The sequence below is a fragment of the Danio rerio genome, chromosome 20, assembly GCF_052040795.2.
Source record: "Danio rerio strain M-AB ecotype USA chromosome 20, GRCz13ab, whole genome shotgun sequence".
Lineage (NCBI taxonomy): Eukaryota > Metazoa > Chordata > Actinopteri > Cypriniformes > Danionidae > Danio > Danio rerio.
In genome coordinates, this window is record NC_141040.1 from 31,141,772 (window position 1) to 31,157,625 (window position 15,854).

The 15,854-nt window shown below is 35.5% G+C and overlaps 1 protein-coding gene across 4 annotated transcripts in view; it reads left to right on the forward strand.

The window, feature by feature from the left end:
* Positions 1-1,689: 1,689 nt before the first annotated feature.
* prima1 (proline rich membrane anchor 1) overlaps positions 1,690-15,854 on the forward strand; it is a 44,025-nt gene continuing 29,860 nt past the window's right edge. The window contains exons 1-4 of one of the 4 annotated variants that reach the window (XM_087298252.1): positions 1,690-2,460; positions 2,898-3,118; positions 3,308-3,445; positions 4,105-4,255. In XM_087298252.1, the coding sequence (XP_087154378.1) occupies positions 3,084-3,118; positions 3,308-3,445; positions 4,105-4,255 (324 nt within the window). In that variant the 5' untranslated portion in view covers positions 1,690-2,460; positions 2,898-3,083. The remainder of the gene's footprint in view (positions 2,461-2,897; positions 3,119-3,307; positions 3,446-4,104; positions 4,256-15,854) is intronic. The other 3 variants (XM_087298253.1, XM_087298250.1, XM_087298251.2) reach the window with 3 other exon arrangements.

Genomic DNA, 15,854 nt, shown 5'->3' on the forward strand with positions numbered 1-15,854 from the left:
CATTCAAACAAATCTGACAGATCATCCTATGGGCATCTCAGTTCAATCTGCAGCAGAGCATGAGTAAACATGATTATACCTTCCTCTTTTACCACTAGTTATGGCACAAAATAAACATGAGTGGAAATCCCATGCAATCACTCAATCAAAGTCATAGTCCTAAAAAAAAAAAGTCAATAAAACATCTTAACAATTAGTCACAGCATTACATTTACTTCGGGCAAGTTTACAGTTCAGTGTACACAGCTTGTTAACCTACAAGCGCTATATAGAAATCTGTCATGCAAAACAAAATTCTAAGTGAAATAAAAGCCACTGTGTAAATTCTTCCAAAAATGAACTAACATATATAGTTAGTTTTACAAATCGTGTGTGATTAACATGTCAGTTTAAAATTAGTTTATTTTATCTATAAATTTAATACTTAAAGCTTCTTATTGTAATTTGCAGCCTTAACATAATGATGTTCAAGCAACATTTACATATAAGAAACTCCCTAAAGTCTACAGCAATAGTTGACATAGTTTTTAACCTTGTGAAAATTGTAAATATCACATAATTTATTTTAAGAAAGAGACACTCTTTTCCAGTAAACTACTGTAGATGTGTTATGAACAGAAAAAAAAAACTAAAATTTGCATAAAAAGACCCATACACAGTGCTTAGCATTTATAAGTACACCCCTTCCAAATCTATCTTATAAATCCATATTTTTAATAGGAAGCTTTACAATATTTTTTTGTGCATATACTTTAGATTAGTCAGTACTGAAGCCAAACCTGGAGCATATCTAACAAAATAACTAATGATAACGGTCCAAAAACTAGTACACCAAAATTTATTTGTTATAGAAAAATAGTAAATACAAATTCAAAAAAGGGGAAAAATCAGAAGCATTTTAATAAGATTTTATTATTGAAATCTTTTAGATTGTCTTTTTTTTGCAATATTTTGATTGAATTTAATTGTATTATCTTTCAATTTCTTAATATGTTTGGTGACTACAATATTAATTTAATAAATATATATATGTTTAATAAATCAGATTTGTTTAAATGCACCAAAATTCATTGCCTATATTCACTGAGAAATAGATAATAATATTCATTTTCAAAATGGGGTGTACTCAATTATGCTGAGTACTGTATGAACAGAAGTGTTCAAACAGTGTGCCTCCATACTATTATAATACAAGCACAAAGAATTTCATTACGCAATATCATAAAGCACACATTTAAGCTTGGCACTGGATGAAACTGTAGATTTAGACAACCTTTGTCAAACAATGGTTCTAAATATCCATCTTTAGTTCTGTCTAGCAACTGAGACAGATAAATCATGAGCTAAAGTGTGTAGTGTAGCCTTCTCCTGTTTCAGACTACTTCACTTTGCTCTAGTCTTTTACCACTTTTACCGCCTGTTACAAATTATTTATTTTGGCTTTCACGTCCTATTTCAGAATTAGATTGTAGCCAGTTGGATCATTTATTTAAGTGCGTTAATTAATAAATAGCTTTTTTCCTGCTGTTAATCAAATCCCATTCGGATGGCATCACACACACAAAAACGTCCAGTAATTTACCACGCAGGCTAAAATTAAAATTCTGCCACCTAAACAAAAGCTGTGGATGGCAAAGTGCCCCCCTCCCCCTCGGCTCTCTCCCTCATCGCCTCAGCGTCTGAGTCTGCAGAGTAACATCCAACTCGCCCCGAAAACACGCTCACTGTCTGCCGCCGTGACCCAACCAAACATAACCCTAAGAGTCCTCGTTAAATGCCTCTTTTTAGCTCAATCCGGAAGCGATCGTAAACCTGCGATTTCCAAGCTAATGTAAATGGCTAGCACATTAATAACAGCGCGTTATCATTGCGCGCGTCTCTCACTGGACGCCTTCACGTCATGTGCTGCTGTAGAAGTACTGAAGAGGTGAATCCCCAGCAGTCTACAGTTTTTTGGGACCTACTTGAGCACCGTGTGTTCTCCGTGGCGATTTGAGTTGCAGTTACTTCATCTCATCATGCCTGGCAAGAAATGAATCCTGATTCAGCGCTCGACTCGCACAGAATCGCGCGCGGTGAGAACTTTGCTTTGCAACTCTTCTGTGGATTGGGCACGCGCCACGGCAGCGCGCGGAGGATCAACAACTTTCCTCAGAAACAGCGCTAGCGTCCGTCCTATGTCGCCTCTAATCCGTCCATGTCACCAAGTATTGTCGCTCTAGTTGGACGAGAATGTTTCAGAGACAATTTCTGCTTAAACTCGTGGAAAACATCGTTGGTAAGCCTTGAGAAGCGGATATTAAATGACTTTTGATGCGCCCCAGACTCGCGTCCTCGCCAGGTGGACTGTGAAGAGACAGAAGAGGAATGTTTATCCGAAAATTATTGCCGCTGAATTTGGGTTTTTTGACATTTTTGTTTAGTCACTGCTTTCTCTCATTGTTTCTGCCGTTATTGCAGGTAAGTTGGACTGAGCAGTTGGGTCAGAGATGGTAACATTAATTCGTAGTTTTGGTTCATTGGCGAACCGTCGCGAAAGTGCACGTGCATAACGGTCACTGTGTCGCCGAGATTGATAAGATTCAAGCATATATTTGATTATATGTATATCTATTTGTGTTTTAGTAAATACAATCACTGTCCGATTCCATTAATTTAAAATCTGACAACTATTTAAGTGACATTTATGTATTATTTATATGCGTACTATTATTTTGACCCACTGTCAAAGATGTTTACGTTGTAACGTTAAGAATTACAATTAAGAAGTACAATCAATTTTTGAGTAAAAAGCACATGGACATATGTCAAATTTTGACACTACACACCTAATAATAGTATTTACTACTACTAGAGAATGCACTGCTGTTTATTTAAAGAACATCTCCTGCTCTTAGTTTCAGCACCAGTTAAAGGGATAGTTCACCCCAAAACGAAGATTTGCTGGCAGTTTACTCACCCTCTGGCCATCCATGATGCTGGTGACTTTTTTTCTTTAGTAGAACATTAAAGATTTTTAGCTGAATCCAAGGCAATTTCAACAGTTACTGGCGTTTTGGATGTAAAAAAACAACAACATACACATGAAAGACAAAATTCATACCAGTGTCTGCTTCAGGTACATTAAAGTCTTATGAAGCAAGTAGTGTGCTTATCTGTGCCTCCGCAAATAGTCATGAGACAACAGCTTGAAGCACAAGCATCCTTTAACATGTTGACATTATCAAATGTTTGCAAACTGTGAATTCAGTTTTCAAAAATGAGGTCACTTATGCAAAAGTGATCTTACTTTTTCTTTATGTTGCAGCGGCAAGTACCAATTTGCTAAGTGCAAAACACACATCTTCATTCCTCATTGTAAACAGAGTCAGCTCTTATGTGAGTTTGTGCAAGAATGCGTCAGGATACTTGGTTGTGAACACACTCAGAACATAATAACACTAAGGTAATAATGTGTAACCCTTTACAAATGTCCGTTTTTTTGCACACACTGATAGTTTTGCTTTATATGATGGTATTATTAGGAACTGCTTGCATTATTTTTATTTATGCATTTATTTTTATTCTCAGAGTGCCAGTAGTTGTTGATTTGCATTTTAGTAGTGACCAATCACCACGGTTTTAGCTAAATATTATACCAAATAAAAACAATCTACATGGTTTGACAGCAACTTAACAGCAAATGTTTATTTTATTTCCATTTATTCTTTAGACTTTACTACTGTCCCCTGTGGCAACATTGCTCACAAGACTAGCAAAAGTGTTTCCTGGCCTATCAGGGGGAGGCAGTGTCAGGGTTCACCCCTCGTTACTCCCACTTCTCTGGGGATCTGAGGCTCCAAGGTGTGGGTGGGTGCTCTCTTGGAGAGACCTCAGCCTCCACACACCCTTCATTCTCCACTTAAGTGGGAGGGAGCTCCCATTCGTGCGTGCAGAGAGAGAAAGAAAGAGTGCTTGTGTTGTAATGCTCTCTTCATTGTAAATTCTAAGGGCTATTGTGAAAAAAATCACATTTTACTATGGCGTTGCTGTTCTACACGCAGAATTGGTGATGAATTTGAGAAAAAAACACTAATGTATGTCATGCTCTTTTCTTTACCCTAGTTTGCAAGAGGGGAGCTCCAGAAATCATGCTCCCGAACCACAGTGGCACCGCTGGAAGGGAGCTGCCAGCTGCCATGCCAGTGTAGGCCATACCCACCGTTACCACCTCCACCCCCTCCTCCACCGCCCCCGAGGCTCTTGGCTCCAACTGGTGAGTAGTACTACCCTCTAATGTCACTGCAGTCCTTATTCATGGTTTTCAGTCACATGAGTCCTGGAGCACTAAGCATCCTGCTTAGGTCTGCCAGCTGTCCATCTGTTTCAAGTCACGAGTAGTAGATCTAATCTTGAAAAAAAGAGATGATGATGATGAGGATAAAAGTGAATGATGTGATGAAAATGATAATATGTGAACAAAGTTAGTGTAGGGCACTTGCTATCCATATGCAGTAACTGCTGCTCTATTTCAATCATTAAAAATAGCAGGGGTTGAATAACATGGATACATGTAATAAAGTTTGATTAGATTTACAACTGCTCAGGCAAAATAGTGTCCTTTTAAAAAAAGAATCTTTGATGTAGAGTTTTTTTTGTTTTAACAAGGGTGAGAAAGATCCCTACAAAGATTTTGCTTATGTTAAGGTTGCATATTTGGAGCTTATGATCGTATATGTCAATAGTGCTTAACATATTACTTTTCTATTGACAATTTCATTACATTTTTATTCTAATTTTATGTAACTGCAACTTATAGATGGCAAAATTTAAATGTTAAATTATGTATGCAACTGATTGCACACTATGTAAACTAAAGCAGAATGTGAATGAAATGCTTTGAATAGCATGTTAAATGCTCTACTAATTTCCATTAGGTAAAACCTATTTGTGTTGCATTTATATATTTGCTTGTCTGCATATAGTGCAGTTTAGGTGTTGCATTAGTTTTAGTTGTATCTGTTTAAAACAGAACCGGAAAGAGCTTTAGTGTCAGGTATTTTGTGACAGAGCTTCTACAGTGAAACAGAATGACAGAGACAGGACAAAAACAGATAATAATAAATATATTTTAAAAATAGTAGTAGTGAATGCAAGAATACAAATTGACAAGTGAATGTACAGGTATATTACTATATGCAACATTATATGTGCAGCTGTTACGTGCAAATTGGCATGTAAAGTATGGTGTTAAATAAGTGTGTATGTGTATAGCAAGTAGTTATGTTTGTTTCATAATTATTATCATCAAGTGTTCGTGAGATGGATTGTCTGAGGGAAGAAGCTGTTTCTGTGTTCCGGGCTGTTCTGGTGCACAGTGCTCTGTAGCGTCGACCAGAAGGTAACAGTTCATAGAGGCAGTTTGCTGGGGGTGAGGGGTCCAGAGTGATTTTGGCTGCCCTTCTGCTCGCTCTGGATAAGTAAAGTTCTTGAAGAGTTGGCAGGGTTGTACCAGTGATTAGCTCAGCAGTCCGACCTATTCGATGCAGTCTTCGAAGGTCAGATTTGGTAGTTTGCCCGTGTATGTTATCACCATCTTTAATACATTAGTAATTTGCAGGCCTCATTCCTGTATGATGTCACGTATGCATCAACTATGCATTTGGTCCATAATACTGAGAAATTTTGACTTAATGTTTAAAATGGATTAACTATTTGTACGCTCCAAAGAATTTCTCTGCATCACCTCCATGTGGAGATGTTCATGTATCTATTTGTTCATCACACATGAATCTTGCAATCTAGGATTTCCTCTAACTAGAGTGAAATTTATCTCACTGTCATGTTGTCAGAATCTGCAGTGAGTTCAATCCCCAAAATGAATGAATTGGCTTTGGCTGCACGCTTTTCCAGAAAGACAGGCGAGTTCATTTAATCAGATTTTGTTGCTGTCGTTTTGAGGGTAGCTTATAAGCAGTTTAATAGATTGCCCTTCTTGCTGAAACAGTTTTCATTTCCGTTTTGAGAAATGGACATGGCCGGATGGTATGTTGCTGTTCACGATTGACACAAAGCTCAATCCGCTTCATTACAGGAGGTGGAAATTTTAGATTTGTCATCAGGGGTCCCTGTCAGGCGCTCGGGAAAGCCAGATCAATGAGACCTCAGCATTGAAAGGGTTGTGAAATCAATCTGCCTCTAGAGTTTTAGCCTTCTGCTTTAAGCCAGAGTAATGCACTCTCACAACAACATGCTCTGGGGGAATCACATTCATAAGAATTTATGACAAGTACATTAGTATGCTTCGCATCAGTACGTGCCTCATGCATAAAGTACATGCTTGCTGTATCTTTGCATATGAAGAAAACAAAATCGATACATACCAAGAACAGCCTAAGAGACTTTAATATTATGTTTTCAGTCTGTGACATGAAATGTTTCAGGGGGAAATGCAACATGGCTTTAAACAAGCGTGTGAACGCTGAGGATTTAACTGTAAAAGGCAGTTTTGATAAGCAACCAATTGAAGGCTGGTGACAGGCTTTGCCTTTAGGGGTGAAATGGCTTTAACATTAGCTTATTAAAATTATTCATGAGGAAGTTGCGTTTAATGAGGACTCCCACACCTGTCGTCATTGAAGCAGCGATAAAAGGTTTAAACTGAGGGATGTATTAGTTGTGGAAAAGAAAAGGCGGTTTCTGAAGGCCTGATTGCAAAAAAGTGCTACCGCCCTAAACCTAACACTAGGATTAGAACATAGGTTTGACTTTGGCTGAATATTGCAATCATCCTGCTGTATAACGAGGTTGTTGAAGTAGAATTTGACATTCTGACATTTAAAAGGTTTATATCAGAATGATGTTAAAATGTTATAGCAACAAGATGTTTCTTTCATCCAATAATTGTCCCCAGTTGATACACTGTGCACGCTACACTGTGAATATCTTGTTGAATTTTCCTCATGCGGGTAGATGTGTAGTAGTAGACATTTAGGACAGAAGGATCCCAGAATATTATAAAAGTGTACACATTTTTATCTCAAGATTAAAGATGAATCTATTTTTAGCAGAACTGCTTAGGATGTAGATGAGGGGAAGTAGATTAGATGGAATTGCTCCTGGGCTCTTGGGAAAGAACATACTCTTTTAAGCCCAAAAAAGGACATGCGTGGCAGTCAGAAACACATGGCAAACTCTGCTAACCTCACAGAGGTGCTGAGAGACACTAGAATTGTCAGTGAGCTGTATCATAGTAACCTAAAAGCCCTGAAATGTTGCATTTTGATTGAGCTTCTGATTTTTTTATACTATTTGCTGTCAACCCATGTCAATCAAAATTGTTGCAGTAGTAGTATTGGTTGGTTTGAAAGAAAATATAGTAAAACAATTACACTACCTGACAAAAGTCTTGTCTTCAATCCCAGTTGTAAAAGAAGTCTAGTTGATCATATGGAAATGTGGCAGAGGGTAGATTTTTCCAATGAATTATCTGTTGAACTGCGTCCCAATCCTCATAAATACTGCAGAAGACCTATTGGGATCTACATGGACCCAAGAATCTTAGAAATCAGTCAAGTTTGTTGAAGGAAAAATCATGGTTAGTGGTTGCATTCAGTATGAAGGCCTGCGAGAGATCTGCAGAGTAGATGGCAACATCAACAGCCTGAGGTATCAAGACATTTGTGCTGCCCATTACATTACAAACCACAAGAGAGGGCAAAATCTTCTCCAGGATAGCGCTCCTTCTCATACCTCAGCCTTCACATCAAAGTTCCTGAAAGCAAAGAAGGTCAAGGTGCTCCAGGATTGGCCAGTCCAGTCACCAGATATGAACATTATTGATCATGTCAGGGGTAAGATGAAGAAGGAGGTATTGAAGATGAAGATGAATGGATGCAGTCCTCCAAGCTCATGGGAGTCATACACAATACTAATTCTTTTACCACTGCACCATGACTTTATATTCTATACTGTACATTATTTCTGTTAAGTGACAAGACATTTGTATAAGCAAAGTCAGACCTTACTGTCCTAATAAAGTAATTAAAAATCAATGCATGATCTTTTGCCTTTAATATAAGCCACTTCTTATACCAAATGATCAACTAGAAGTCAAGATTTGTTGTTCCTAAAACTTAAATAGGTAACAAGACATAAGAAGATTGTCAGGTAGTGTGTGTGTGCGTGTGTATATAAATAAATAAATAAAAATAAAATATATGTAAAATAAATGTAATATATATATATATATATATATATATATATATATATATATATATATATATATATATATATAAATGTAAAATATATATATATATATATATATATATACCGGTATATATATATATATATATATATATATATATATATATATAAATGTATAGTGTGTGTATATATATATGTATGTGTGTGTGTGTGTGTATGTGTGTGTGTATATAGTTTTCAAAGCAAATAAAAAATAATAATACAAATTAATTATCATAACTTTGTTTGTGCTTTGTGCTTTTCTTAGCTTTGACTTTTTTCCAAAGAAGGATCATACACATTTTTTTTCTAGGCTAAGATGAGATATTTGCACATTTACAATGCCCCCTGCTGATGGAAAAGATATGGAATGCAGCTTTGCATCAGACACAAAGAACATTCATTATTTATAGTTCCTACACAAACTTGTAAATGCTCATTAAAAGTGAGTGAGTGTTTGTGAGAGTGAGCAGCAAACTGAGAACAAATTTGCTAAATTATCAAATTGCTTTCCAACATATTTAATTTTGTGTGTTTTACTTGTCATTTAAACATTGTGTGTACGAGTTTGCTGAAGTGCAGATTGCACCACGGATAGGAGAGTGCACAATCTGACATGCTTGCAATCTCCACTCAATTCACTATCATTTTACAAGTGCGTTAAATTATAATAAAAAGATGACAGTAATCAAAGAAGATGACAACATGTCATGTTTGACGTTGCAGACCATAAAATTGGCTTCTGTGGGCTGCCACATTTCTCATTTAAATGAGGTTGAAGCTTCCTCAGTAGGGCTTGGACTAACGATTATTATGATAAAACTAAATATTTTACATTTGCTGTTTTGCTTATTTTTACTGTATAAAACTATATACCAGGGTATTATTATTATTATTTATGTATAAATATTTATTAGAAAAAAAAGCGAATGCCACAGTTTAATGATCTTTAATTTTGACATTTTAAATCTTTTGAAATTTGTCATATAACAAGGCAAGGCAAGGCAAGTTTATTTATATAGCACATTTCATACACAGGGGCAATTCAAAGTGCTTTACTTAAACAAGAATAAAAGAAGCAAGTAAAAAAAAAATAAAAACAAATAATAAAAATGATTAAAAAAAACATAAAAACAGGTCAAATGTGATTTAAAAGAATGAAGAATAAGAGTAAACAGTAAAACTTCTTCTCTAAATATCCAGCATATTTATAAACAAAAAGCAAAACAAGTGTTGTACTCATTTTGTTCACATTATGAAATTAGGACGTAAACATGCTGATAAGGATATATAAACAGCAGATAAAAATTATTAATCTTAAACAAAAAATATTAGTTTTTGAATCAGGTAGAAATCAGAGAAACGGACAAACTGTTACTTCTCCGCTCAAAAATGTCACTTTATAAGCATTTGATGAAAACCACAACATTGACTAATTGTAATATTCTACTGCTCTTGTAATATTGTACTCAGCTTGCTGTATATTTAGAGGCATTTAATGGACTGTTCTCCTATGCTTTGAAGGACTAGGGGCACATGCTTTTTCCAGCAGCCTGTCCTGTATGCTCCTCAGCAGCCTAACTAATCGATAATAGCATTCATTGACAACAATATTCATTATCGATAATATTATCAATTTTATCAATTAGTTGTTGCAATTCCCCAGTATAGGTGACGCAGTGGTGCAGTAGGTAGTGCTGTCTCCTCACAGCAAGAAGGTCGCTGGTTTGAGTCTCGGCTGGGTCAGTTGGCGTTTCTGTGTGGAGTTTGCATGTTCTTCCTGCGTTCCCGTGGGTTTTCTCCGAGTGCTCCTTTTTCCCCCACAGTCCAAAGACATGCGGTACAGGTGAATTGGGTAGGTTAAAATGTTCGTAGTCTATGAGTGTGATTGAGTGTGTGTGGATGTTTCCCAGAGATGGGTTGCGGCTGAAAGGGCATCCGCTGCGTAGAAACGTGCTGGATAAGTTGGCGGTTCATTCCACTGTGGCGCCCCTGTAATAATAAAGGGACTAAGCCGAAAATAAACGAATGAATGAATTCCCCAGTATCAAAAATCACACTCATTGGGATATATATTTGCTAGAATTTGTTGTTTGACATTATCACAAATTTTTGCGAGTTTACAGTGCAATAAACACAAATGTTCCCTGCTCTTTAAATCGTCTGTCTCGATTGCTTTTTAATCGTCACATGTTCAAATCGATTTTCAACCAGCTCACTGTGAATTGTTACATTATTAATAATTCATTAATTTTCCTATGGCTTAGTCCCTTTATTAATCTGGGTTCGCTACAGCGAAATGAACCTCCAACTTTTCCAGCATATGGTTTACGTAACGGAGGTTGTTCCAGCAGCAACCCAGTACTGGGAAACTTCCATACAAACTCATTCACACAGGTACACTATGGACAATTTAGTTTATTCAATTTACCTATAGCACAAGTCTTTGGACTGTGGGGGATCTGGAGCACCTGGAGGAAACTCATGCAAACAGGGGGAGAACTTGCAAACTTCACACAGAAATGCCAACAGACCCAGCTGGGACTCCTGCTGTGAGGCAACAGTGCTAACCACTGAGCCACCATGTTGCCCCATTCTTAATAATAACACTGCTAATTTTATTATTTGTTTTCTAATTATATAATATAAATATTTCATACTGTACATACAATGTGGTGTAAATTAATAGCATTTATAAACTATTTAATGTACATTTTGTTTTTGTTTGGAAAATTCGATTACATTTTAATATTTAGAATTTATTAATGTAAGTTTAGTGTTTATTTGGCATAAAACAATATGCCTTTTGCTATTTGGCAACACTTTAATATTTGTACATAAAACAATATTTTAAGTGAATAATCAAATAAAAAAAAACATATATCTCCAGATAAAATGTTTGTTATTGCAATTGTTTTTAATTATAGATATATCTACTCTACAGACAAGCAATTACATATTCACTCACAGGACTAGCTGTTTGTAGAATGTGGTGTTATTCCTTGAAATCTAGGCAGAAAAGCTGCCTTAAAAACAACAGGATAGCAGGGAGAGCTTTTGAAATGGCAAGTACTTCTCTCCTCTTGTCAGCCTCTTCTCCCTCCGGGCCTGTCGACTTGACTCCCCCTCCTGACAATCAAAGTAAGGGAGAGAAAAAGCAAAGCTAATGTCTCCCTGTCCAGAGGGCTGTTTTGTCTTGCAAGTGTATCTGCCTGTTTATGCTAATTCAAAGCATGTCAACATTAATTAAGCGTTTCAGCATCTTAGGAAGTAATTAAGTGTAGCTAAATCAAAAACACATTGTGACACAAAACCCAAATAAACTGTAACAAATTTATCACTCTGTATCTTCCCATCAGGTGAAACCAATGGCACAATTTTTTTGAGATAGCAGCCAATGTTTGTGCTTGTACGCCATGACCGCAGAAATCTTTCCCTTTTATCACACTTCTGAATTATTCAAATGTGTGCAAGTGGGATAGCTTGCTATAGGGAAAATTGCTGTGTCAGAAGTGTAAAATTGTCCTGCACAGTGAGAAGGCAGTCAGTGGCTCGGCTTCTGTGAAATGCTACATTATATAACCTTGTAGAGAATAGGTATGGTTGAGCATCCACAGTTAAAGACTCTCACTCGGGTTAAATGATAGTTGCAATGCCAACATGATGTCTCTTTATGCCTCTGTGGTGCTTGTTTTGTCAGTGAATGTGTCATGCACGTACAATTGATCAAAGGATCTTGCTGCCTATTTCACTGCCTTTTTTCATTGTTTTAGGCAGTGTAATATGTACTTGTAGTCTTTTTTCTTGATTTGTTTGGTCTGTATTATAATTCAAAAGAAGGTAATGATTCGCACTTAATTGCTTCATACTGTTTTTATTTTTACTTTTTCTTACATTGTTTTACACTGAGGAAGGCTTTGTGCCGAAACGTCTGTTTGTCTGTAATCACCTGTAAAATGTAAGAAAAAGTAAAAATAAAAACAGTATGAAGCAATTGAGTGCGAATCATTACCTTCTTTTGAATAATAGTAACGATCAGATTAACGCACCAAACCAAAGAAGTAACTAAAAAAGAACCGCAAGCGCGCAGGACAAACTTCAGTAAGTCTGTATTATAAAAAAAAAAGATTTTAAACCATTTTTGACTGAAGATCGAAAATAATACTTTTTGCTGGGCTAAGTGTGCTCATTGTATGTCCATACGTGTGATAATATTTTTGCTCATAAAGTAGGAGTCAGAGCAGTTCCAGGAAACATGCGCACACACATAAATAAGAATTTGCTACAAAGACACTTCTGCATTCCTCATGCCTCTGTTAAATTCTAAAGAGCAGTGATGCAACTATACACTCTTAGAAATAAAGGTACAAAATCTGTCACTGGGACAGTATCTTTTCAAAAGTTAAATTTTTCAGGCCCTTAAAAGGTACATATTAATACCTAAAAGTACAAATGTGTATCTCAAAGTAACCTAAAGGTACAAAAATGAACCCTAAAGATACTAATGTCCACCTGTAGGGTACAAAAGTACAGCTTTTGAAAAGGTACCACCTCACCTCAGTGACAGATTATGTACTTTGATTTCTGAGAGTGTACTAAGGATAAACATGTATTCTTGTTGTATCCTTTTTTTAAATAGTTGGAGTGTGTTATATACTGTAAGATCCTGTTTTCAGTTAGCTTACATATGTTTGGTTCATGTTGCATTCCCATTTCTGCTAACTGCACCTGTTTGTTTGGAGGTGAATGCGGTACAGGTGAATTGGGTTGGCTAAATTGTCCGTTGTGAATGATTGTGTATGGATGTTTCCCAGAGATGGGTTGCAGCTGGAAGGGCAAAAAAACATAAGTTGCATAAAACATAAGTTGGCAGTTCATTCTGCTGTGACGACCATAGATTAATAAAGGGACTAAGCCGAAAAGAAAGTGAACGAATAAATATATTTATTAAAATAATATTTGAGTCACAAAACATATTTAGAAATTGAAAGATAATACAAATAAATTCAAGCAAGATATTGCAAAAAAAAAAAAAAATTACAACCTACAAAATTTCAACTAAATTGTTTTATTTTTTTGCTTCTTGATTATTTTTTTCTCTTTTTAAATTTGTATGTAATCTTTTTCTTTAACATATAAATTTGGGTGTACTAGTTTTTGGGCCGTTATTTTAAGTTATTTTGTTTGATTAGCTCCAGATTTGGCTTCAGTACTGACTAATCTAATGTATAAGCACAAATATAATACTGTATAGCTTCCTATTTAAAATATTAATTTAAAGGATAGATTTGTGAGCGGTAAACTTATATGCTGAGCACTGTAATATAATATAATATGTTTTCCTCCAAAGAAACTACAGGAAATTTTAGGCTGCTTTCCTTCAAACCTATGATCTTGTCTGATGACTGGACCATAGCGCAAATAAAAGAGGGATGTAACACCCACTGACATTTTCACTGACTGTGAAATTGAGAAATTCACCTGGCATAAAGTAAATCTGATGAATCAGGAGCCGTTCACCTCTACTCACACACTCTGCACATTCCCCACTGTCCAATGTGTTGTGGAGCCTATCTGCTAATGTTACATGGATTGATTCCCTGTGATCCTGTTTGTCTTATTTGAGAGGACATTAGTGTTCGTAGAGCATTAGTAGATTGACAGTCATTTGCTGAAAGCCATGCGGTTGCTCGGTGGTACGCTAAGCTGCAAATAAGTTTAAAAACTTAACAAGTCTTATAGCTTGAAGGGTAGGCCGTAAAGCTTTTTTTATGTACTGCTGATTAATGCTTTCCATTTTAGGTTAATTACATCCTAGAGAGGCTGATCACACTTATTATGATGCAGCACTTTAAATGTTTTATTTATAGCACCTTTGTCTATACTTTAGAGTGTTATTTGAAACTGTAAAATCAATTAGTTAAATTTTCTTCAGCTAAATATTAAATGTAAGGGTCGTGTTTGGGGCTACATGTTGCCAAATTGTGTAAAGTTGTATATTTATGTTTTTATTAATTTGTTATCACCAAGTTTTTTATAGTGTAAAGTAGAGCTGTGCGATTTGGGGAAAATATCTAATTGCGATTTTATTGACAGCTATTGCAATTTCGTTTTGATCTATGATTTAATTTTGTAGTCAAGCTTCAGCTCAGTAATCTGTATTGTAGCTGAGTGAGTGCAATCCAGAATGCAGTGAGTGTTAGTTAAAAAAGGAACTGAAAAGATATTAACTTAAACATTTATTCTAATTTGTTTTAAATATGCAGAAATGAAACACTCATTTTTTTCTAGAGCAAGCAGTTGACACAAATAATTACCTTGTTCCTTGTTTACCTTGCTGTAAACAAGTTGATTTCAAAGGGAGATGGTGTAGCTTATTATAAAAACAAAAATTTACTCCGCTAACTAACATGGCTGAAACAACTCTGAAATTGTAATTTGCTGTTGCTTTCTACTAGATTGAGTATCACTGACAATACTTTCAGTTGACATTTTAGCAAGACATCCCTCATGTAGACCTGTGTGGTGCTTTTTTTAGGTGCTGGTTGTTGTATTTCTTCGTGCTGTGGTAACAAATCCTATAAATTACCCGTTTTTGTTCAGTGTCTGTGTCTTCAAAACCAAAATAATCCCAACTTAATGATGTCCTGTTTTTTTTTTTTAAATATTAATTTGTCTGTTATTGCGATATTGGCAGACATCACCCCAGTCCACGCTTTCCTGTTGTTGTTTTTTTTTATTTTTAATTTATTTTTATTTTTTATTATGGGCGTTTCACTAAGTTCAGTTGTGCAATTTTGTTTGGGCAGAACGAAAGTGTACTCTCAATTGCCTAGTAAGACTGTCAAACACAGACGGCAGTCATACATTTGCTGTGGGCAGAGAAAATTAAACAATACAAATATATTTCATATCGCAGCTTCTTGTGATTAGCTAATTGCGAGGTTTTATATCGCAACTGTGATTCAATTTTGATTAATTACACAGCCCTAGTGTAAAGCAGTTAAAGCGCCAGGTTAAAGTAAGTAAAACACTGGGCTATTTCTATCACCAATGCTATCTGGGATAGGTGTATATCTTTACAGATAAAACAATCAGCACCCTGTTTAGAGTCAAGATTTAAAGTTGTGTACTTCGTACATTGTGTCACATCTTCACCACCTGGGTGAATACCTCAAGAAGCCTGGACAGACATGATCAGACTGTATCAGTATTGAGCTTTTAAAATGTGTTTTTATTAATCTCTTTGTCTTTTACAAAATTACAAGTAGAACTATTGCTGCTTAGAAATGAATTTAGTGCTTTTTGAATGTTTAATGTAAACTGTAGCAAAAAATAATAATTTATATATATATATATATATATATATATATATATATATATATATATATATATATATATATATATAAATTTATTTTTTTTAATAAATTTTTTTATTTATTTTTTGTTATAAATATCTTTTGATGAAAGTTGATTCTCTCTGTTGACTTTGTTCAATCTAATTATTCAGTTCACTTAAATTTAGTTTTTTTCTTATTGCTCTTATTGTCTTATTGCTTTTATCTTATTGTCTCTTTTTTGTGCATAATTTAGTGTCTGGCAGAAATCCAATAAACAACTGACGGATGGAA